This window comes from Lycium barbarum, chromosome 2 (assembly GCF_019175385.1).
Source record: "Lycium barbarum isolate Lr01 chromosome 2, ASM1917538v2, whole genome shotgun sequence".
NCBI classification, from domain to species: domain Eukaryota; kingdom Viridiplantae; phylum Streptophyta; class Magnoliopsida; order Solanales; family Solanaceae; genus Lycium; species Lycium barbarum.
The window spans coordinates 151,948,921-151,968,121 of NC_083338.1; the positions used below are offsets into that span (position 1 = coordinate 151,948,921).

Here is a 19,201-nt window from a genome sequence, read left to right on the forward strand (position 1 = left end):
TCCTTATGGTAAGTAGTCATTCCTTCATAAATGTTATTGTTTTTCATTATATTATTACTATATTTTTGTTTCCACCAACTTTATGTGGTTTTTTTAATGAATTTTTTTTGTTGCTTTTCATCATTTGCTATGCCTTGATTGAGATGTTGAGGTGTTGTTTTATATTTGGCAGCGGTCACTTCATTTGTGTTTTATTATACTCCATAGCTACTTTTTATGTTACATCTACTATTCTGTGGTCTTGCTACTTTTTACTGTGCTCTACCTGTTATTCTAGCTGGTCTAGTTAGGACAACAACAACAACAAGCCCAGTATAATCCCACTATATGGGGTCTGGGGAGGGTAGAGTGTACGCAGACCTAACCCCCACCTTGAAAGGTAGGACGGCTGTTTCCGAAAGACCCTCGGCTCAAAGGAGGAGAGAAAACAAAAGAAAAAAAAGGTTAGATATGATCAAGCGCATCAAAAATAATATGAAAGCAAGGAATAACAAAGCAAGAAAGTCATGCTAAAAGGAGAATTAACTGCTATAAATAACTATGAAAATGAAAACAATGAAAGTAAATAAGCCATTATAAACCAACAGATACTCGTAGAAACTCGCAGAAATCAAGAGACAAGAAACTATAGAACAACATAACTACTCTTAAGGGAGGATAAATGTGACTACCTACTATCCTTCTACCCTAATATGAGTCCTCCATACCCTCCTATCTAAGGTCATGTCCTCCGTAAGCAGGAAATGCGCCATGTCCTGTCTAATCACTTCCCCCCAATACTTCTTTGGCCTACCTCTACCTCTTCTGAAATCGTCGCTGGCCAACCTCTCGCACTGGGGCATTTTCATCTATCCGCATCACATGCCCAAACCATCTCAACCTCGCTTCCCGCATCTTGTCTTCCACTGAGGCTATTCCAACCTTGTCTCGGATGACTTCATTCCTAATCCTATCACTCCTAGTGTGCCCACACATCCATCGCAGCATTCTCATTTCCGCCACTTTCATCTTCTGAACATGAGATTTCTTGACTGGCCAACACTCCGCCCCATACAACATAGTTGGTCTAACCACCACTTTGTAGAACTTGCCTTTAAGTTTCGGTGGCACCTTCTTGTCACACAACACTCCGGAAGCAAGCCTCCATTTCATCCATCCTGCACCAATATGATGTGTGAAGTCATCATCAATCTCCCCACTTTCTTGTATAATAGACCCAAGATACTTGAAACTATCTTTCTTCTGTATGACCTGGGTGCCAAGCTTCACTTCCACGTCAGCCTCCTGTACTATATCACTGAACTTGCACTCCAAGTACTCTGTCTTGGTCCTACTCAACTTGAACCCTTTAGACTCCAGAGTTTGTCTCCAAACCTCCAGCTTAGCGTTAACCCCGCTGCGAGACTCGTCAATCATGACTATGTCATCCGCAAATAACAACATACACTATGGCACCTCACCTTGAATTTGCCGCGTCAATCCATCGATCACCAAGGAGAATAAAAATGGGCTAAGAGCTGATCCTTGATGCAGCCCCATCACCACTGGGAAGTGCTCTGAGTCTCCTCCCAAAGTCCTTACCCTGGTCTTGGCCCCATCATACATGTCCTTGATCGCCCTAATGTACGCCACAGGTACACCTTTAGCCTCCAAGCATCTCCATAGAACCTCTCTCGGCACTTTATGGTATGCCTTTTCTAGGTCGATGAATACCATGTGCAAGTCCCTCTTCCTCTCCCTATATTGCTCCACCAGTCTCCGTACAAGATGAATAGCTTCTATAGTTGAGCGCCCCGGCATGAATCCAAACTGGTTCTCTGAGATAGACACGTCTCTCCTCACCCTCATCTCCACCACCCTTTATGTGGTGGAGTTAGGAATTTTTTTAAATTAATTTTCATCAAAGAATACCTTGGACGTGTAGTATCTATGTAACCATATGAGCCCAACATTTGTGACTATTTTGATGTCAATTTCATTTAGTATTTCCACCAACTTTATGTGGTTTTTTAATGAATATTTTTTTTGGTTTTCATCATTTGCTATGCCTTGATTGAGACGTGAGGTATTGTTTCATAGTATTTGGTAGCCATCACTTTATTTGGAATTTATGAAGTTGGAGCTGTGTTTTATTATTGTTGTTTTTGTGTAAGGAATATTTGATTGTTTTTGTTGTTGATTCTATCTTTTTGTTTATGTTTTAGTTCCTCATCCTGATGGTCCTAAAGCGTTAGCTGCTAATGTTGCTCATTTGGTTACTGTTGAACTAGATCAAACTACACTACATCTGCATATTATGGACTTAGAGAAGCGAGCAGATGAGATATTCAACTACTTTATTAGTCAAATCTCGTTTGCCCTCTTGTATTCTGGAGCAGGGCTTATATTTAGGAACCCGTCAATCCCCTATGGCGCTCTTCTTGTGTTCACCATAATGACTATTATCGTCTTCTTCCTCGCATTTTTCGTTGCACTGAACGTAGCGCTTATCAGAAGAGGAAGAATGAACCCAAATTTGAACAACATAAATGATAGGAGAAGAGCTCTAGGAGATAGAGCAAAAGTGATTTTGAAATCAGAGGAAAAATAAGGTGTGGCATGACAAAGTGAGCATTTTATTGAGATACCTGCCGAGTTGGACCCCAGAGTATCGGTGGAAGAGGTTATCCACCGGTGCAATGTTATTGTGAACTCATCGACAATGATTGAACTTAACAAGTATAATACTCAGATGATATTGACTACTATTGGATGTTTAGTGGTTCACGGTTCTATCTTTTACTACATCGCTTATTTCACATATGATTGTAAGTGGATTAATTTTTCATAATTTGATTTGTAGTAAATTAATTTTTTGTTTGATATAATTTCTAACTATTTTTATTTGTTGGTAAGAATGCTAAGAAAGGGTGTGGATCTTCACTGCAGGTTATTTGAGGGTTAGTCATAAGCTCGAGCTCGTAAATGTTTCTCTGTGCTGTGGTTATATGTTGAGAAGCTTCAATCTTCTGGGCTAGTCTTGCACAATTATTTTCTACAACTAGTCTCTTTCATTTCTGTTTCACTTGTAATGAATTCTATTTTTGGTTAATTTTGATACAAGTATGAATTTGTGATAATTCCCCTGAAATGGAATCGAACAAATCTGTTGTTGGGATAACTATCACTTTTGGTGGTTGATCATGATCAAGGCAACATCTTTTATAAGAAAACTTTAAAACGACGCCGCACGTGAATATAAATTGCTATGGTGGTGGGTCCATTTTTCTTTCCAACAGATGCTATGACACGTTTAGTTTTTGGATTGAAAATCAGTCACGAAGCCATATTTGTGACAGCAAAATTCGTTTTATTGAAAGGTGTTAAATGAAAGGTAAAAGGTAAACCTTTGCTTGACAAGTGAGAAATGTCTCACCAGTAACTTTGTTTGCCCAGACCTCTGTCCTTCTTCAGAGTTGCAGTCTGCCCTTCCACTTTTATCATTTCGCCCCATACCCAACCCCCTATGCGGCCTCCCAACCCCACACCTCCAAATAGTGGAGTAGTAGTAAGAGAAGAAAAGTACCAGTGGTACGAAATTTGTTAGTTTTACATTTTCCTTTTTCTAAATGAAGCCACACAATTTCATATTTCAACCAACGGATATTTATATAGTTTCCAATAGCAAGTTATATTATTATTTTGTCTTCCAATTCTCACCTCCACCTAAAAAAAAAATTGTTCAAAATCTTAAAAATGTACAAAACTTATAGATGAAATGTAAACTTACATTCTAAGTTAATTGATGTAACGGATGATATGACAGACGATGTTAACTTAAATCGTATTCTTTAAATCTCATTTTTAAAGTACAATTTAAAAATCGCATTTCTAAAATACATTTAATTTGTAAATCACATATCTAAAATAACTTTGTAAAACGCCAACCGTAGACACGTAATTTTGACCGTCCCCAGAATTCATGCACCGTTTTTACTGTTTAAATATTTTTTTTACGTTTTGTTTTGTTATTTTGACTTTTATTCCATTTTTAGTGGGTTTTGCTTGAAAAATCGAAAATCACAAAAATAGGGGTTGCTTTTCTAGGATATAAATGTTTTTATTTCATTTTTTAAAGACAAAGAAAATTTGCCAAAAATAGGTTTTTCTTTTAATTTAATTTTAGTTATCCTATATAATATTTCTTACTCTAGAATTAACTACACAACTAGTTTTTTATTTCTATTTTTTTGGTCATCCTTTTTAGAATTGGGAAAAAGAGAAAAAAAAAGGAGGGGGGGGGGGCTGACCAATGTGATTGTGCCACGTGGAAAGATTCCTTCCCATCCACTATCCTAACAAACATAGCATATGGGGACCATTTCCTTTTCTTTGGGAACAAGAAATACACATATACGAATACGGATCCAAGGTCATCTTCTAAGGGGATGGAGGCATAACAAAAAGGGGGGATTTTCCAAAGATAGCAACACACACAGAGATGTAAAAAACATATAGAGAAAACGGGGACAGACCCCAAAAACAAAAAAAAATATCATCATCATCATCCTTCATTTTTTATCACCAACCCCACCTTATTCCACCCACCTGACCACCATCGAAACCACCCCTGTTCCCGACGACCAAAACCCGTAACCAAACCACCGGAAAACACCAATTTCTTCACCAACAACACCCATCGCAGCTTCATTTATCCACCTGGACAGCACCTCTAAACACCACCCAAAGCTTCATCTTCTTCACTTTAAATTATACTCCAAATGCAACCATGGAAACAACATAGTCAAACCACCCAAAAACCCGCTGTTAACCAACCCATCTGCACAACCCAGCAGAAACAGATATGTGAAAATCTAAAAGAAAGGAGCTGGTCGTGGCTTCATTTCTTGGTTTAATTGTAAGTTTTCCGATGAGGTCTGATTTATTCGAATTCAAGTAGGTTGAGTTTTCCTTTTGGGCTTGTCGAGGTCCATGTCGAGGGTCTGCAAAGCTCCGGCATATGATGAAATCAACTCTCATTTGATTGGAATAAAAGCATCAATTGAGGTCCAATTCTTGTCCTGTTTTGATTAATTTCGTGTTTTAATTGTTTTATGTTTCTATTGCTTGTTTGATATAATTGTTGAATGGGATATATGTGTGATTTGAAGCCTCTATTTAAGATGATAGTGAGTTGCGGATTTAAATTGAATAAAGGAGTTTAGTTGGATACAGTATCTTCATTTTATTATTTGTTAATTCTATTTTGTTTGGTTAGGTATTGTTTTGTCTAATCTAATAATTTAATCCTTTGTTTTTATAATTGGGTTGCTGGATTGGATATAAAAATAGAAAATCAAGTTTGAGGCGTAAATGTTTTATTGCATTTCAACCGCTAGAATCTTGTGGGACCCGTGAATTAAATGAGTAAACTTTAAGATCCGGCATAAACGTTAGGCAAATATGTTAGGTTTATTAATTTTTGTGTGTTTTTCTTTATTCTCTTTCAATATCATGTATTCATTCCCGGGTGGGATGTGCCGGAAGAAAATAAATGTAAAAAATGGAGGTCTTTCGTGGAGAAGACCACGGGATGGCGGGGATAGGTTAGTATAGTTTAACATAGAGTAGTATAGGTTTATTTTCTCGGATTTTTCTTTTATTTCGGGTTGTAATAATTTAGACTTTATTCTCGAACTCCTTCGTGAGCGTGCTGGTTTGTTTGTTTGAGTTTATCTTATTGAGTTTCCACTTAAGCTAATACGAGTTAATTAAGGTGACCGTGCTAAAACCACGGGGCTCGAGGGATGCCTCACACCTTCCCCTCGGTCAACAGAATTCCTTAATCGGAATCTCTGTCGCTGATCAGTTTTTAGAGTCAAACTTGTTTTGAAAGGGATATTGATTTTACGGTGACTTGGCACACCAAAACCCGATGCCAGGTGGCGACTCTTTTCCTCTAAATAACATCCCTTTTCGAAACACAATTTTTGTCACTTTCGATTTGAAAACCCTTTTGAACTTAAAACAAGTAAATCATTTTTGCGGGGAAAAAGGGGTGTGACAGCTCTGGCGACTCTGCTGGGGACATTTAGAATTCGAGATTTTCAAAAAATGACTCGTGTTAGCTTAGTTAGAAACTCTTGGGTCGACTTTTTGTTTAGTTAATCGTTTTGCCTTATTTGCTATTTTTCTGAGTATATTCGTTTATCACATTTTCATTGCCTATTACCGCTTTATATCTGGCATCATTTGCATAACCCCCAATTCTTTCTGCAACAAGTTTTGGAGTACGTTGTAAGCGTACACGACCTTTTCGAGAGTCATTCCAATTTTTAGGGAGGGAGTATTTCAAGCGTGGAGTAGGCGAAAAGCAAAGCAACCGCTATCGACCATGTGCCTCCTCGAACAACCTTTCTTAGTGAGCCCAAGCCTAGGTCAGCCTTTAGGACACTCTTATTTGCATCATATCATTCGTGACCTAGCAGAACCCGATCCTTGGTATCGTTCCTTTGTAGGAGGCTTACCGCAAAATGATGTCAAACTGGGCCCACGGCCCAAAAAGGCATTAACATCTTTATGTGCTATGAGTTGCATTTTGAGGGTAAAAAGGTCATTTGGATGACTAATTTGAGGAGGAGTGTTTGAAAAGAAAAATGAGAAAATGAGAAGACTTGAAAGTAGTAGTAGGTGTTGAAAAGAATTTCGTAGCTTTAGGAGTTTTAGCGTCTTTTATAAAAGAAACAAAAAGATTTTTCCCTTTCTTTCATTTATTAAAAAAAAGATTTTCTTATTTCTATGCATTTTGTTCAAAAAATAAAATTCCAAAAAGATTTTACTTTCATTATTTCATAAAATAAAATTAAAAAATTGTTGTTTGGTTTTAGTCTCTTTAGTAAAAAAACCCCAATTTTTTTTTTAAATTTTTGTTAAAATCCATGTTTTTGGAAAAAAGGAAAAGAAAAAAAGAAGAAGAGAAATAGTTGTTCTTTTTAAGTCAGGGGTCAGTTTTTCAAAGTGCACTTAACAGTCTAGTCGGGACGACCTACGCACACCTGATTCTCGTCCCTCGGGACGACGATACGTAGGCAGCCCTCCTTGGGTTCGGTGATATTTATTTAAAAAAAAAATAAAAAAAAGAGTTTTGATCTTTATTGAAAATCCAATAAAAAGAGTTTTTGATCCTTATTCCAAAAATTCAACAAGAAAGTTTTTATCCTTATTCGAAAATAAATAATAAGAGCTTTTTATTCTTTATTCAAGAAGACAAAGAAAAAGAAAAAGAATCCTTTAGATTAGTTGTTACTCTTTTTTAAAAAGAAATTACAAAAATATTTTTTTTCTTTTTTCCTTCAATTATTTTAGGCTTCTTTTTGTAGGAAAATCAAAAATCTGAAAACCCCAAAAATATGTTCTTTTGTGTAGCGTGAGATTCAATCCTTCGGAATTTTAAAATTCAAGAAAAAGAAAAAATAAGAAAGATTACCAAGGTTTCTTCCCTTGTATGGCAACATCCTTAGTTTGGGTTAGAGATTAACAAAAAAAAAGGCAAAAAGATTTTTCATAAAGTTATTTTGATAGTTTATAAATCCACAAAGATTTTTGAGTCTTTATGGTCTTCTTTCCTTCAAAAAAAAAAAAACAAAAAAAAAAAAAAAACAAATCTGTCATGTCTTCACGAACTACGCAAAGATCTGATTCATATCTCAACATGATACGTAGGCAATCCAAGTCGGGTTCAATGAAATTATTTTTTCAGGAAAATAAAAGATAGAAAAAATATGAAAGAGAGGAAAGCGACAAGTGGGTCTAACTGATGACATTTTCTGTGCTATAAGTTTTAAACCATCTTGATTATGATCCATGGTTTTGATTTCTAATATCTTTCTTTCTTATAAAAACTTTTTAAATAAAGGTTGACTTCTGACAAGTTTGGAGTTGAGCCACTACCCATCTTCCTCCAACCAAAAACTATTATGCATCCAACCATTATAAAACAAAATTGAAACGGAAAAGGAGTCATGACCGGCAATGAAGCAAACCCGCCCATTACAGATACTTCAATGGAAATCGTATATCAAGAATCTTGTTTAAGAGACGAGGTCCGAAATTTGAAGCAACAAATGATAGACATGTATCGAGCTTGGATCAGTGGGCAACCTCCTCCATCACTCCCTTTAAGTTACTTTGAAAATCCCTCCACTACCTCTGTATTGGCACAAACTCAACAGATTCCTCCATCATATCCGCTAGCGGAACAAGAAGAAATGTCTAGGAAGCTAAAAAGCATGGAACAATCTCTAAGAAATTTGCAAGGTCTAAGAGGTCTTAAGAGTGTGTCATATAAGGATTTGTGTATGTTTCCTGATGTCCAATTACCTCCGGGCTTTAAAATTCCAAAGTTCGATATGTATGATGGGCGTGGTGATCCCATGGCCCACTTAAAAAGGTACTGCAATCAGTTGAGAGGAGTCGGAGGCAAAAATGAGTTACTTATGTCTTACTTTAGTCAAAATTTGACCGGAATAGCTGCAGAATGGTATGCAAATCAGGACATTTCTCAGTGGCATATTTGGGAAGACATGGCTCGGAATTTTGTTCAACAGTTTCAATATAACATAGATATGATCCCTGACAAAAAATCCTTGATGAATTTGAAGAATAAGCCTACAAAGAGTTTTAGGGAATTTTTCATTAGGTGGCGAGAGCAGGCTGCTAGGGTAAGACCTACAATGAAAGAATGTGAGATGCTGGAGACTTTTCTCCAAGCTCAAGAAGAAGCATATTATCAGTTCTTGCTCCCTGCATTAGGCAAACCGTTCAGTGAATCAATCAAGTGTGCAGCTAATATTTCTATGAATAAACCATTCACACACATTAAACAAATAAATTCTAAAATTTACCTGTCAATTATATAACCGTATCACCTATCCCCGCAGGTGAAGAATATCATTTTCAAGCTACAGAAAGGGTCATTTGGGGAAAAGACTCGAAAACGCCAAAACAACCAAACGTGTCGTTACATCAGATACCAATTAAACAATCGTTCGTCCTCGAACGATGCAAGAGAGTACGAAAGATGACGACAACTAAGGAATTTTCATTATAACCACAAGGAAGCCTCGACGGGCAAGAAATGCGCCGTTGTCACTGCTGGTTCACCTTATGAGTCAAAACTTCATTTAACTTAGCTCAAAGACCCAATTTTTCATATTTTTCATGCTCGAAATTTCTTTCACAGCTGATCCCTGAATATAAGGACTGTCTCCGCTTGAATTCTCTGAGTTGATATAACCCCACCTCTATACGCAATCAATTGATTCGCCAATTAGTACTCTAAATCACCACAATCTTTTAGATATAACCACAGTTATAGCCCACTCTAAACCAGTAAAATATTTTGATTTCATTAACCTTTCTTTCACACCTTCTAAAGTCGTCTTTCACACCATAATTCCTTAGAAAGACATAGACACAGACACAAGTCTGATCATGATTTCCTTTTGCCTGGAGAAAAAAAAAAACCTTGCTTTATCTGAGAAAACTCTATACGATTCTATCAAAACAGATCTTATCCGTAGCTGATTGTACTAGTTCCAAGTCTACTAGTTCTGTAACTCGGTGTTGAATCCACTTAGCTAAAACTCATCGCCCAGCCTTTTCAAATCCTCAATCCACCATACAGAAGCATACCCACTGATTACCTTGCCGAGCTAAATCTATAGGAACCTATCCGATCACTCGAAAGACTTCCCACAACCATTTGTATCTCCTCAAATCGTTACTAAGTACCAACGAAGCCCATTATAACTATCCCAAATAGCTGCCTGCAGTAAAATATAATCAAGTCCACTCGCAAATTCCGATAAAGCTCAGTAAGCCTGTCATACCTCAATTCTAAACTGAAAACCATCTGATCCTTGAAGGTGATTTACTAGAAAACCCATAAGTCCGTATGGAAATATAGTCCACCAGGGTCTAATCGAAAAATTCTGACCCAGAATGGAAACCCTTGAATATCACTGATAGTCACCCGAACTGACTCTAACCTTTCGAAATCAATTACAGTCTTATCACACATCTGTGGCGACCATTTCTAATCCTTTTCTCATGCATAGTCAATCATGTATGTCACCATCGACTCCAAAAGCTGAATTCTATCCAAGTCGTCAAATTAGTAGTGAAAAACTATACCTTAGGATTGCACTCTTCATGTTTTTCAACCTTCAACTGATACACAAATCTGACCGAATCCCATGAACTCTAATAATATCAAATTCTCCTCGTGCTTCCTCTTAACTCGCTCACAACTTTGATCCCCTCAACGCAAAACGTGCGGCCTCAATTAATACACTTTTAACCGTCGAATCTCCCACTATCACATCTTGACACGCCCTTAACAATTTTGAAAGTGTCAAATCATGCAATCTCTGCACTAAACCTCGCACAACTACTTCCCAGTCCTTAATATCCAAAATGCTCACCCAAGCTATCCAGTCAGTAATACCTACAACATAATCCACCACCGCGAATATGGTCTCAGCTCGAAAATATAACTCTACCCTTCAAATTATAGAGATTCCTAAAAGTTCCTACCCGTTAAACCACTCTAGATCACCCATTGAAGAGTGCTATGGAATTACCCATCTTGGTACAACACAAGCCACGTCCCATAAATCTTAATATGTCGGTCACCTAAAATTTGCTTATCATCAGCCACTAATCACAAAACCTTACAGAAATTTGTCACAACACTTAGTACATTACTGTGGACTTCCTTCTTTAAGTGTACTTAACAATCACACCTCCTCTGGAAGATGTAAGACAATAACTACACAATCCATACCTGACTTAAGTAATACCGTTGCTTCGAATCCCAATCTTTTCCTTTTCCTTTTCCCAAACTGTACTTCATTCCTTTCGATTCTCGATCAACTAAAACATTATCTTAATTCTTCAATTCCTCTGTTCCATCTAGATCACATTCACCACCACCGACTGACCATCACTCGAACCCACTTAAAAGTATACCGCAAAATCACAAGTCCTGCCAAATAGTCGAGTCAACCTTGGAGATAGTATTATGCCGCTTACTCAACAACTGAGAATTTCCTTTGCCTCACTCAAACTTCAAACTGAGAACCACTCTAAATCCGGCGCAGCACACAAACCATTCTTCAAGAAGTCTTCCCACTAGGATTACCGAACAACCTTGGTTATCCCAACAAGAACAATCATTATCGATGCAATATGCCAAACCACCATTGAATCGATTCATAATTCGTAGGGCGGTCCTTAATCTCCGAACTAGAACGCCTCTAATCAAATCATGCGGTCAACCCCTTTCTTCGATCAACTCGACCGAGTCGTAACACCAGTAGAAGCAGGAACTAGCCGAAACTTACACAGCAGATACATTGCCCACACCCCTTGTCCAAGATTAGATGCAACACCCGAAAACTCGTTGATTACTAAAACTTCACATTTTCTCATCACTAGAGTCATTTCTATTAGTCAACCACTGGCCCCCATTAGCCTACGGTAAAATCGAACATACCAACTCATCCATGAACCCTTACGTCTATTCTACAATGTATAACTGTAACATAACTCTCAAATCAACAAGATCTTGATTCAAACGATCCCCTTACCAATCCTCTAAACACAATGACCCTGTGAATACACCCTTTACTGTAGGACTAGGACCACAACTGCCCAATACCTTAAGTTCCCCCTCGTTACAAGTAACCTTTCCTTCTGATCTAAAACCGATTGCTATTTTCCTGAAGAAACCCACAAACCATTAGTTTTTACTCCACCACTACCATTTTTTCATGTCGAGGCCCAACATAACTTTTTACAACCGAATACTGAATCCACTCGCGTGTATCTTGCAACCTTATCCTGACGAGCACGTCAGATACCAATTGTTCCCTTTCTATATCGGAGATTGATCTATCCAAGTCTTCTTCTTTATGCCTCTATCCCATAAGACAAAAAGCACTCTTACCAATATACCCTAAGAAATGTTATCTCGTTACACTTTACCACACAAGTCGTCTTTCCTGTCCTTGTCCTCAACTCCTTTTTCAATACCTCAACACGGTCACTATCCTCTTGTCAGATCTGACGATTCTCTCCAAGCTACACTTATTTCCTGATGTTGAGATCAATATTCTACCGTTGCTGAATTGTTGATTTGCCACTGATACACCACAAACCATCACAATAAACTTGACCCACAATAAACTTGACGACGCTGAAACTTACCTATACAAATCACATCTCGTTCAAAACATTCTTGTGAAACCATATTATTACTCCCTGGACTTCCAAGCAACTCATTGCTAAGGACATGGAGGTCATGAAGTCCTCTGAATCATCATACCACCTCACCATACCGAACCTAAGAGTCTAACTCATAGCAGAAAGCTAAACTTGGTCACGCTTACATATCAGAATAACACATCTCGCACCGTACCGTGCCCCATCATATCGACTGCTCGCGTAAGAATCTAAGGACGAGTTCCCACCATCCGTGAGAGAATAAGAAAGGGAAATTTAGATACCAATTTGGATCAACTAGATACCCATTTGAATGAAATAGCACGAAAGAAATAAAAGAATGGAAGTTTCCTAAATGCCCTATAGCCTCTCGAGGATGGGTACGGACGTCTACGTACCATTCCTCAAGACTCTACTAGACATTGCTCGTGCACTCGTGAGACCAGTGAACCTAGAGCTCTGATACCAACTTGTCACGACCCAAATCACGGATCATGCGGGCACCCACACTAACCCCCTGGTGGGCGAACCCTTCCCCTAACTACCTCCATTTGATACAACGTGCGGAATAACAATATGTAAACACACTCCAACTGTTTAAATATTAAAACCAATGCGGGAGAAATACTTTTATTATAAGAAATTCCCAAAACCTAGTCTAGACTTGTACAAGAGCTTCTGAGAAGTTTACAATTTGAAGAAAATAGCAGACTCAACTGGATACGACTTCTGTTTAAGAATAAGGAACAACAGAAATCTAAGAAGAGACTATGAGTTGCAAGATCTCAAATTGCTCACCCAAACGCATCTGACTAATGCCTCGAAATAGTCGCCAGACTCCGAACATCACCTGAAAACAACTCTACACTCCACAAGAAGTGTAGCAAGAGTAGTATAAGCACAACACAAGGATTGTAGGTATCATAGGCCGACAATGGTTAGTTCACACATATAAACAAGAAGCAACTAACACGTAAGCAGATAAGTAATCAAACACAGTCACAACTCTAGCAAATATGGAAGTCTTGCAGTAACGATAGTTACAAGGGATTTCAATATCTCAGGTTATAAACCTGGGTGGAAATCTCTAAACCTCGAGTCCATCAAGCCTCTAAAATAAATACCTTACAAACAACAACAACTCAAAAATTCACCAATCAAGAATCAATCAGAGAATGTGTCATGCAATGACATGAATAACAATTCAAATGGAGTGCAATGCAATACAATATCGTGCTATGCAATGCAGTACTCACCTCTCACACTTCACTCTCGTACACACATGCTATGGCAATGCCTCATAGTCATGACCCATGAGGGACCCGCGAAGTCCATGTACCACTCGTGCTCTCCAGCAGAAACCTCGGAGGCTATCAATCACTCTCAATCTCCGGCAAGGACCTCGGAGTCTCTCTGTCATTCTCAATCTCCGGCAAAGACATCGGAGTCTCTCTGTCACTCTCAATCTCCAGCAAAGACCTCGGAGTCTCTCAATTACTCACATCACCATCGGGACAACATACGAATAATATAGATACATGTCATGCATGAAATCAACCTCAATAATCAATGCAATCATAGGTTCCACAGATTCATACTATGAAATGCAATTCAATATTCAATTTCTTAGTAATAACCTTCCTCTTCCATATGACAAGTGAGATAACGAGAGAGAGAGAGAGAGAGAGAGAGAGAGAGAGAGAGAGAGAGAGAGAGAGAGAATTATACCAAGTACATAAAATCACAACCATGGAAGCAATCCCACATAACAATATCACAATAATGGCGACAAGCCCGCATAACAGTATCACAATAATGGCGACAAGCCCACATAACAGTATCACAATAATGACGACAAGCCCACATAACAGCTCACAATACCAACCTAGATGGAATTCACCTCCACACCATGCCCGAAGGCCTATCATGCTTTTCCCGTCAATCACTACTATCTACATACGTTTCGCTAACCAGAGTCTAGACATAAAGTAAGTCGTAACCTACCTCAATGCCGAGCGGGTGCCACGAACGATCAAACCAATGCCTTTCCTTTGTGTAGAGCCTCTGAATGATCAAAATCTATCAAATATACGATCTACGTTAGAATACGAATCTAAAGACACTCATATTGCTATGCTTATATTCGAAACCCAAAAACGCACCCCGAAAAGTGACCTCAGGCCCACAAGGGTAAAACTAGAAATTTCTTTCAAACTCATTTTACCCATAACCTAAGGGTCCTATATTCAGAAAATTAGTCAATTCCATCCACAAATGGACTCTCAAATCATAAATAGTCATTTCTTAAGACTACTAGGGCTCAAAACTTTCAATTTACCCCAAAATCTTAACTTAGGATTAAAATCTAACTTCTCACATTTCAAATACCACGAATTTGAAGGTGTACATTTAATCTGATACCCTAATAATCAATTACATGTACCCACTACAAAAAAAATTGTAGCAAAATAATCCTATGAGAATTCCGAAGCCTAAAGCAAAGTGAGGAAACAGTAACTTCAACCTAAGAATTTAGGTAGAACTCCTAAATCATATACTATTTATTATTATTGCTCAGTGATTATATCATCATTACATTGTCATTAGCTTCCAATCATTTAGTCATCGTAATCATTTGGCCAAATACTAACAGATAGTGGAAAACACAATTCGAACTTTATTTCACTTCTACCTAACTAATATTATAAAGGTTAATGTCAAGGTACAAGTCAAACTATCGAACTGTTAGAGCCTTGAAATCAAAAGTAACCAAATGTGGAGCTTTAGCTAAACATTACCTGAAGCTTTCACTCGTTTCTTGTTGACGCTGCCCAGCCACTGTTTGCTCTAATTTGTTTTTAATGTTATCCTTTGGCATGTCAAACCCTACTTGTATATATAGGTCATGTAATATAGGGTACTAAATGACTTGTGGACTTGGCCCATTAATCACCAACTAAATCAATTATTCCAAAATAACCTTTTTAAACTATGCCAAAGGTGAAAATTGACCCACTTAGTCGATTTACATTATTCACCAACTTATACCTTATATGTGTGCAGCTAATATTTCTATGAATAAACCATTCACACACATTAAACAGATAAATTCTAAAATTTACCCGTCAATTATATAACTGTACCACCTATCCCCGCAAGTCAAGAATATCATTTTCAAGCTACAGAAAGGGTAATTTGGGGCAAAGACTCCAAAATGCCAAAACGACCAAACGTGTTGTTACACCTCCCCTACGACCACCTCTCCTACCGCCTCCTTTGCCACGGCCTACCCTATCAACACTTTCTCCCGGCGCATGGTGCTCAAGATTTTCTAAACTCGTCCTTCGCAGCTGTTGTACGGTCACCAGCTGTATTTGTTTTCAACAGTAATAATAAGTTAATTTTGTAAGACAATAATTAACACTATTAAATCAATTCAAGTGCGATAAAGTTACCAACGCCTCATACGACCCCGCAACTGCTGCGTATCCTGTCTGATCCGGGGGATGTAAAGCGTGGTTGCCAATTAGGCGGCGCGTGATCTGCTTGTACCACCAAAGATACTCCCCGATGGGAGTGAATGAACTGGCCTCCACTACAAAATCAAGTCGGGCCTCCTAACGCAGGACTTGGGCGTCCATGAAGGCCAGAAATGCAGCATCGACGGTCTATCAATCATCCTAGTCGTAGTGCTCGAGCTGGTGGCCAACGGTCTGGGGTATATGCTATGCTAAACAGAACTGTCGCAAGATGCGGTCAGGAAAGTGGTCCTCAACGATGTCCATGTGTATCAACGGACACCGCGACCTCCACACAGCCTCACCAGCACGGCCACGTCACTGATCCCGCGAATAGTCACTCGGCATAGAGCTCTGTAGAGGTACGCCAAAACAACAGCCCCCCAGCTATAGCAACCCAAGCGGTCCAGATCCTCCAAATATATTAGGTAACGCAAGCTGACAAAATTACCCGATGTGTTTGGGATCAAGATGCCCCCGAATATAATGAGCAGGTACAGGCGGGCATGTTGATCAACATCCACCTGCAGAGTGTCGTCGTCAACTGGCGCCGCGTCACACAAATACTGGCAGAGGGCACCAATCTGGACACGACTCTGTCCCAAAATATCTGCACGCGTAGGCTAGAAATTTGTGAGCTTGGTCAACTCTGTCGCCCATGTAGTACCAACAGGAAGGTCATACCTATGGTACAATGGCTTTCCATCTACGTGCAATCCGAACATCACCTTAACATCCTGGAGCGTGATCGTGGCCTCACTGGTGCATAGATGAAATGTGTGTGTCTCGGGCCTTCATCGCTCAATCGTGTCCATCACGAGCGCCCAATCATACTGCACCAGACCGATAGAGATGCAGTTATATATACCGCCCGGGACAGCATATCTAATATGCGTGGAGGTGGGGGGTGCTGACGTAAAAACGTCCACGTCACATCTGCTCTGCGAGTACGGAGCGTCGCCCCTATATGTATCTGCTGATCCAATAACCGCTGGAACCTATGTCGTTCCTGAAGAACTAATACTGATCTATCGTTGGGACCCGGGTCAACGTTCGGATCCATGTCGTATCTGTACAGACTAAATTATTCATTATTGTTTAAATTATTCGTTTATCGGAAAATCATATTAACTAACCAATAATCTATAACTAAATTATATTAATGATGTTCAATCCAAAACTAAGGATTTGATTTATCATTCGTTATTCGGGTTCAATTAGTTATTAGTTATTCGTTATCTAATTAAATAACTAATCCTAAAATTTGTGGATTATTAGAATTTAATACTTTATCTAAAAACTATATCAACTAACTAATAATGTATTACTAAATTATGTTAACTAACTAATCCTTTATCGGAAAATTTACTAATCCTAACTACAATTAAACTAATTACGAACTAATTTATTTAACGGGAAATTATATTAACTACCTAATTATTAATTAATTAGACAATTAACACATAAATTGGCTAACTAATTAGCATATTAACAATTAACATGATACTATGAAAAAATAAACAATTAACATACTAAATAAACAATTAATAATCAATTAACAATTAAGATACTAATTAACAATTAAATATCAAGAAACAATTAACAAATAATTTCGAAACAAGAAATAAATTTTGTCAGTGGCATTTTTTTTTCTTTTTTCAATTCTTTTTTCATAATTCGGTATTATGTAACGTTGTTGATGCTAAAAATCATGTATATAACAAAATAATTACAAAGTTTATAGTGAAATACCTTTGATCGAAGCTTGTTGTAGGGTTGTTTGAATCAAGTTGTACGTCACTTTTTTTCCGAAATTAAACCTTGAAATCTTGTTCTTTGACTCGAATATACCAAGAATCTAAACTTTTGGGACGAAATTTAAAGTGAAAAGGACGTTTTTTGGAAGTGGGCCCTCGGATTTTTAGTTTTTTTAATGGAGGAATTGTAATATAATGGGGGAGGGGACCAGTGGTGGCCTGGTGGGGAAGGAAACCCGATGGTCGGTTTAAGTGGCATAACGTAGTATTTTACTATGTTATGTGATGACGTCAAATATAACGCGGTATTTTACCGCGTTAAGGGTACTTATGTCACTTTTTTTTTTTATCAAGGTATTTTGGTTCATTTTGTAGTATTTTGGGTTATTAGGTTCCGGACTCAGATTTTCTTGGGTAACTTCTTCGGCAACTTACTTTTGTGGATAACTAGCATGCTACTTGGTCTTATCCTTTTCTTAACAGTTTAGTGCTTAATTTCAAGGCAATATGCAGATTTTTTTTGGGTTCTATTATCAGTGTTTACTTCTGACTATTGTTGTTCTGAGCCTTCTTTTATCTTATTTTCCTTTTCTTTTGCCTTGATGCAGGGCAGATGTCGTCATCTTTATAATATGTGAACTGGTTATTTTGGCACTCCTGATTTTATTTGTAGTTTCGTTGTACTTAAGACATCCAAAGCTTGCATTGATCTTAGTAAGTGTTAGCTTACTATTGCTTGTATATATGTGTGACAATTGCAAAGCAAGTTACAGAAGCCAGGAAGAAGAAGAGAAGAATGCTTCTTCCGTTATCAATGTAGAAGTGCGCGAATGGAGAATCTTTTGCTACATCCAACCAATTTTTTAATGTGAAATCTCAACAAATAATTCTGTCTTTCTTTCTTTTTTTCTTTTCTGAATTTCTTTTGACACAAGTAATTGAAGTCGAAGCAAGCTGATTAGATGATGCAGATGTCGAGATCGTTTGACATCAGGGCTATTTTTTGGGTTATATACTTATAGGTGTTTGGGCTGGTTAATAAAGCTTCTTGTAAGTTTAGCCTTAAGTCTTACATTTTAATTCTCCTGTACCTTCATACTTATAGTTATGTCTATTCAGTCTCAAATTTTATCGTCACGATGAAAGGAGTATGTTTTGTCAACATTGGGAGCTAACCACAAAAACCAAATGTTCCCAAATCTTGAAGGATGTTGATCTTTGAAGTCTGAACTTTGTTTTCCCTAACAAGTAATAAGATTTTTACATACTACATTGAAATTGACAACAAGACATTAGTGGTATGCTTTTATATTTACAGAGTACATGAAGAGGTTGCAACTTGCACATCCTGTTGGTTGGCTGCTGTTAAGGTTCTTTTTTCTCCCCAATTTTCACCAATAACGTTAACCTGTGGAGTACTAGTTAGATTTTTGTTGATCACCCGTACCTTTTTGGTCTTCATTGGGGCTTGAAGAAATGGACATCCATACCTTGAGTTGCTATTGTCCATCTAGCACCAAATACCAAAAGAACACTTAGACCCAAGCCCAAAACTCCAAGTGACCAATTAACAAACCAACTTGAAGTGTATCTCTTGGGTTTCTTGATCATTATTCACATTAGACAAGGATATGCCAAAGTAACTGGCAGAGCAATTCCACC

The 19,201-nt window shown here is 38.0% G+C and overlaps 1 protein-coding gene across 2 annotated transcripts; it reads left to right on the top strand.

The window, feature by feature from the left end:
• The first annotated feature begins 4,332 nt into the window (after positions 1-4,332).
• On the top strand, positions 4,333-18,809 carry LOC132628182 (uncharacterized). Of its 2 annotated transcripts, none has more exons than XR_009578044.1 (2): positions 4,333-5,046; positions 18,148-18,809. XR_009578044.1 is itself a non-coding variant. In XM_060343930.1 (2 exons), exon 2 carries the CDS (start codon positions 8,001-8,003, stop codon positions 8,895-8,897), a length of 897 nt encoding a protein of 298 aa, XP_060199913.1. In that variant the 5' UTR covers positions 4,345-5,046; positions 7,895-8,000; the 3' UTR covers positions 8,898-9,098. The 2 variants fall into 2 exon arrangements, 1 of the variants encoding a protein (XP_060199913.1); XM_060343930.1 differs by lacking the exon at positions 18,148-18,809 and adding an exon at positions 7,895-9,098 and having other exon boundaries at positions 4,345-5,046.
• Positions 18,810-19,201: the final 392 nt, after the last annotated feature.

What these genes read in the sequence shown, in the direction of transcription:
- LOC132628182 (XM_060343930.1), top strand. Translation starts at nt 8,001, where the DNA reads ATGACCGGCAATGAAGCAAACCCGCCCATTACAGATACTTCAATGGAA.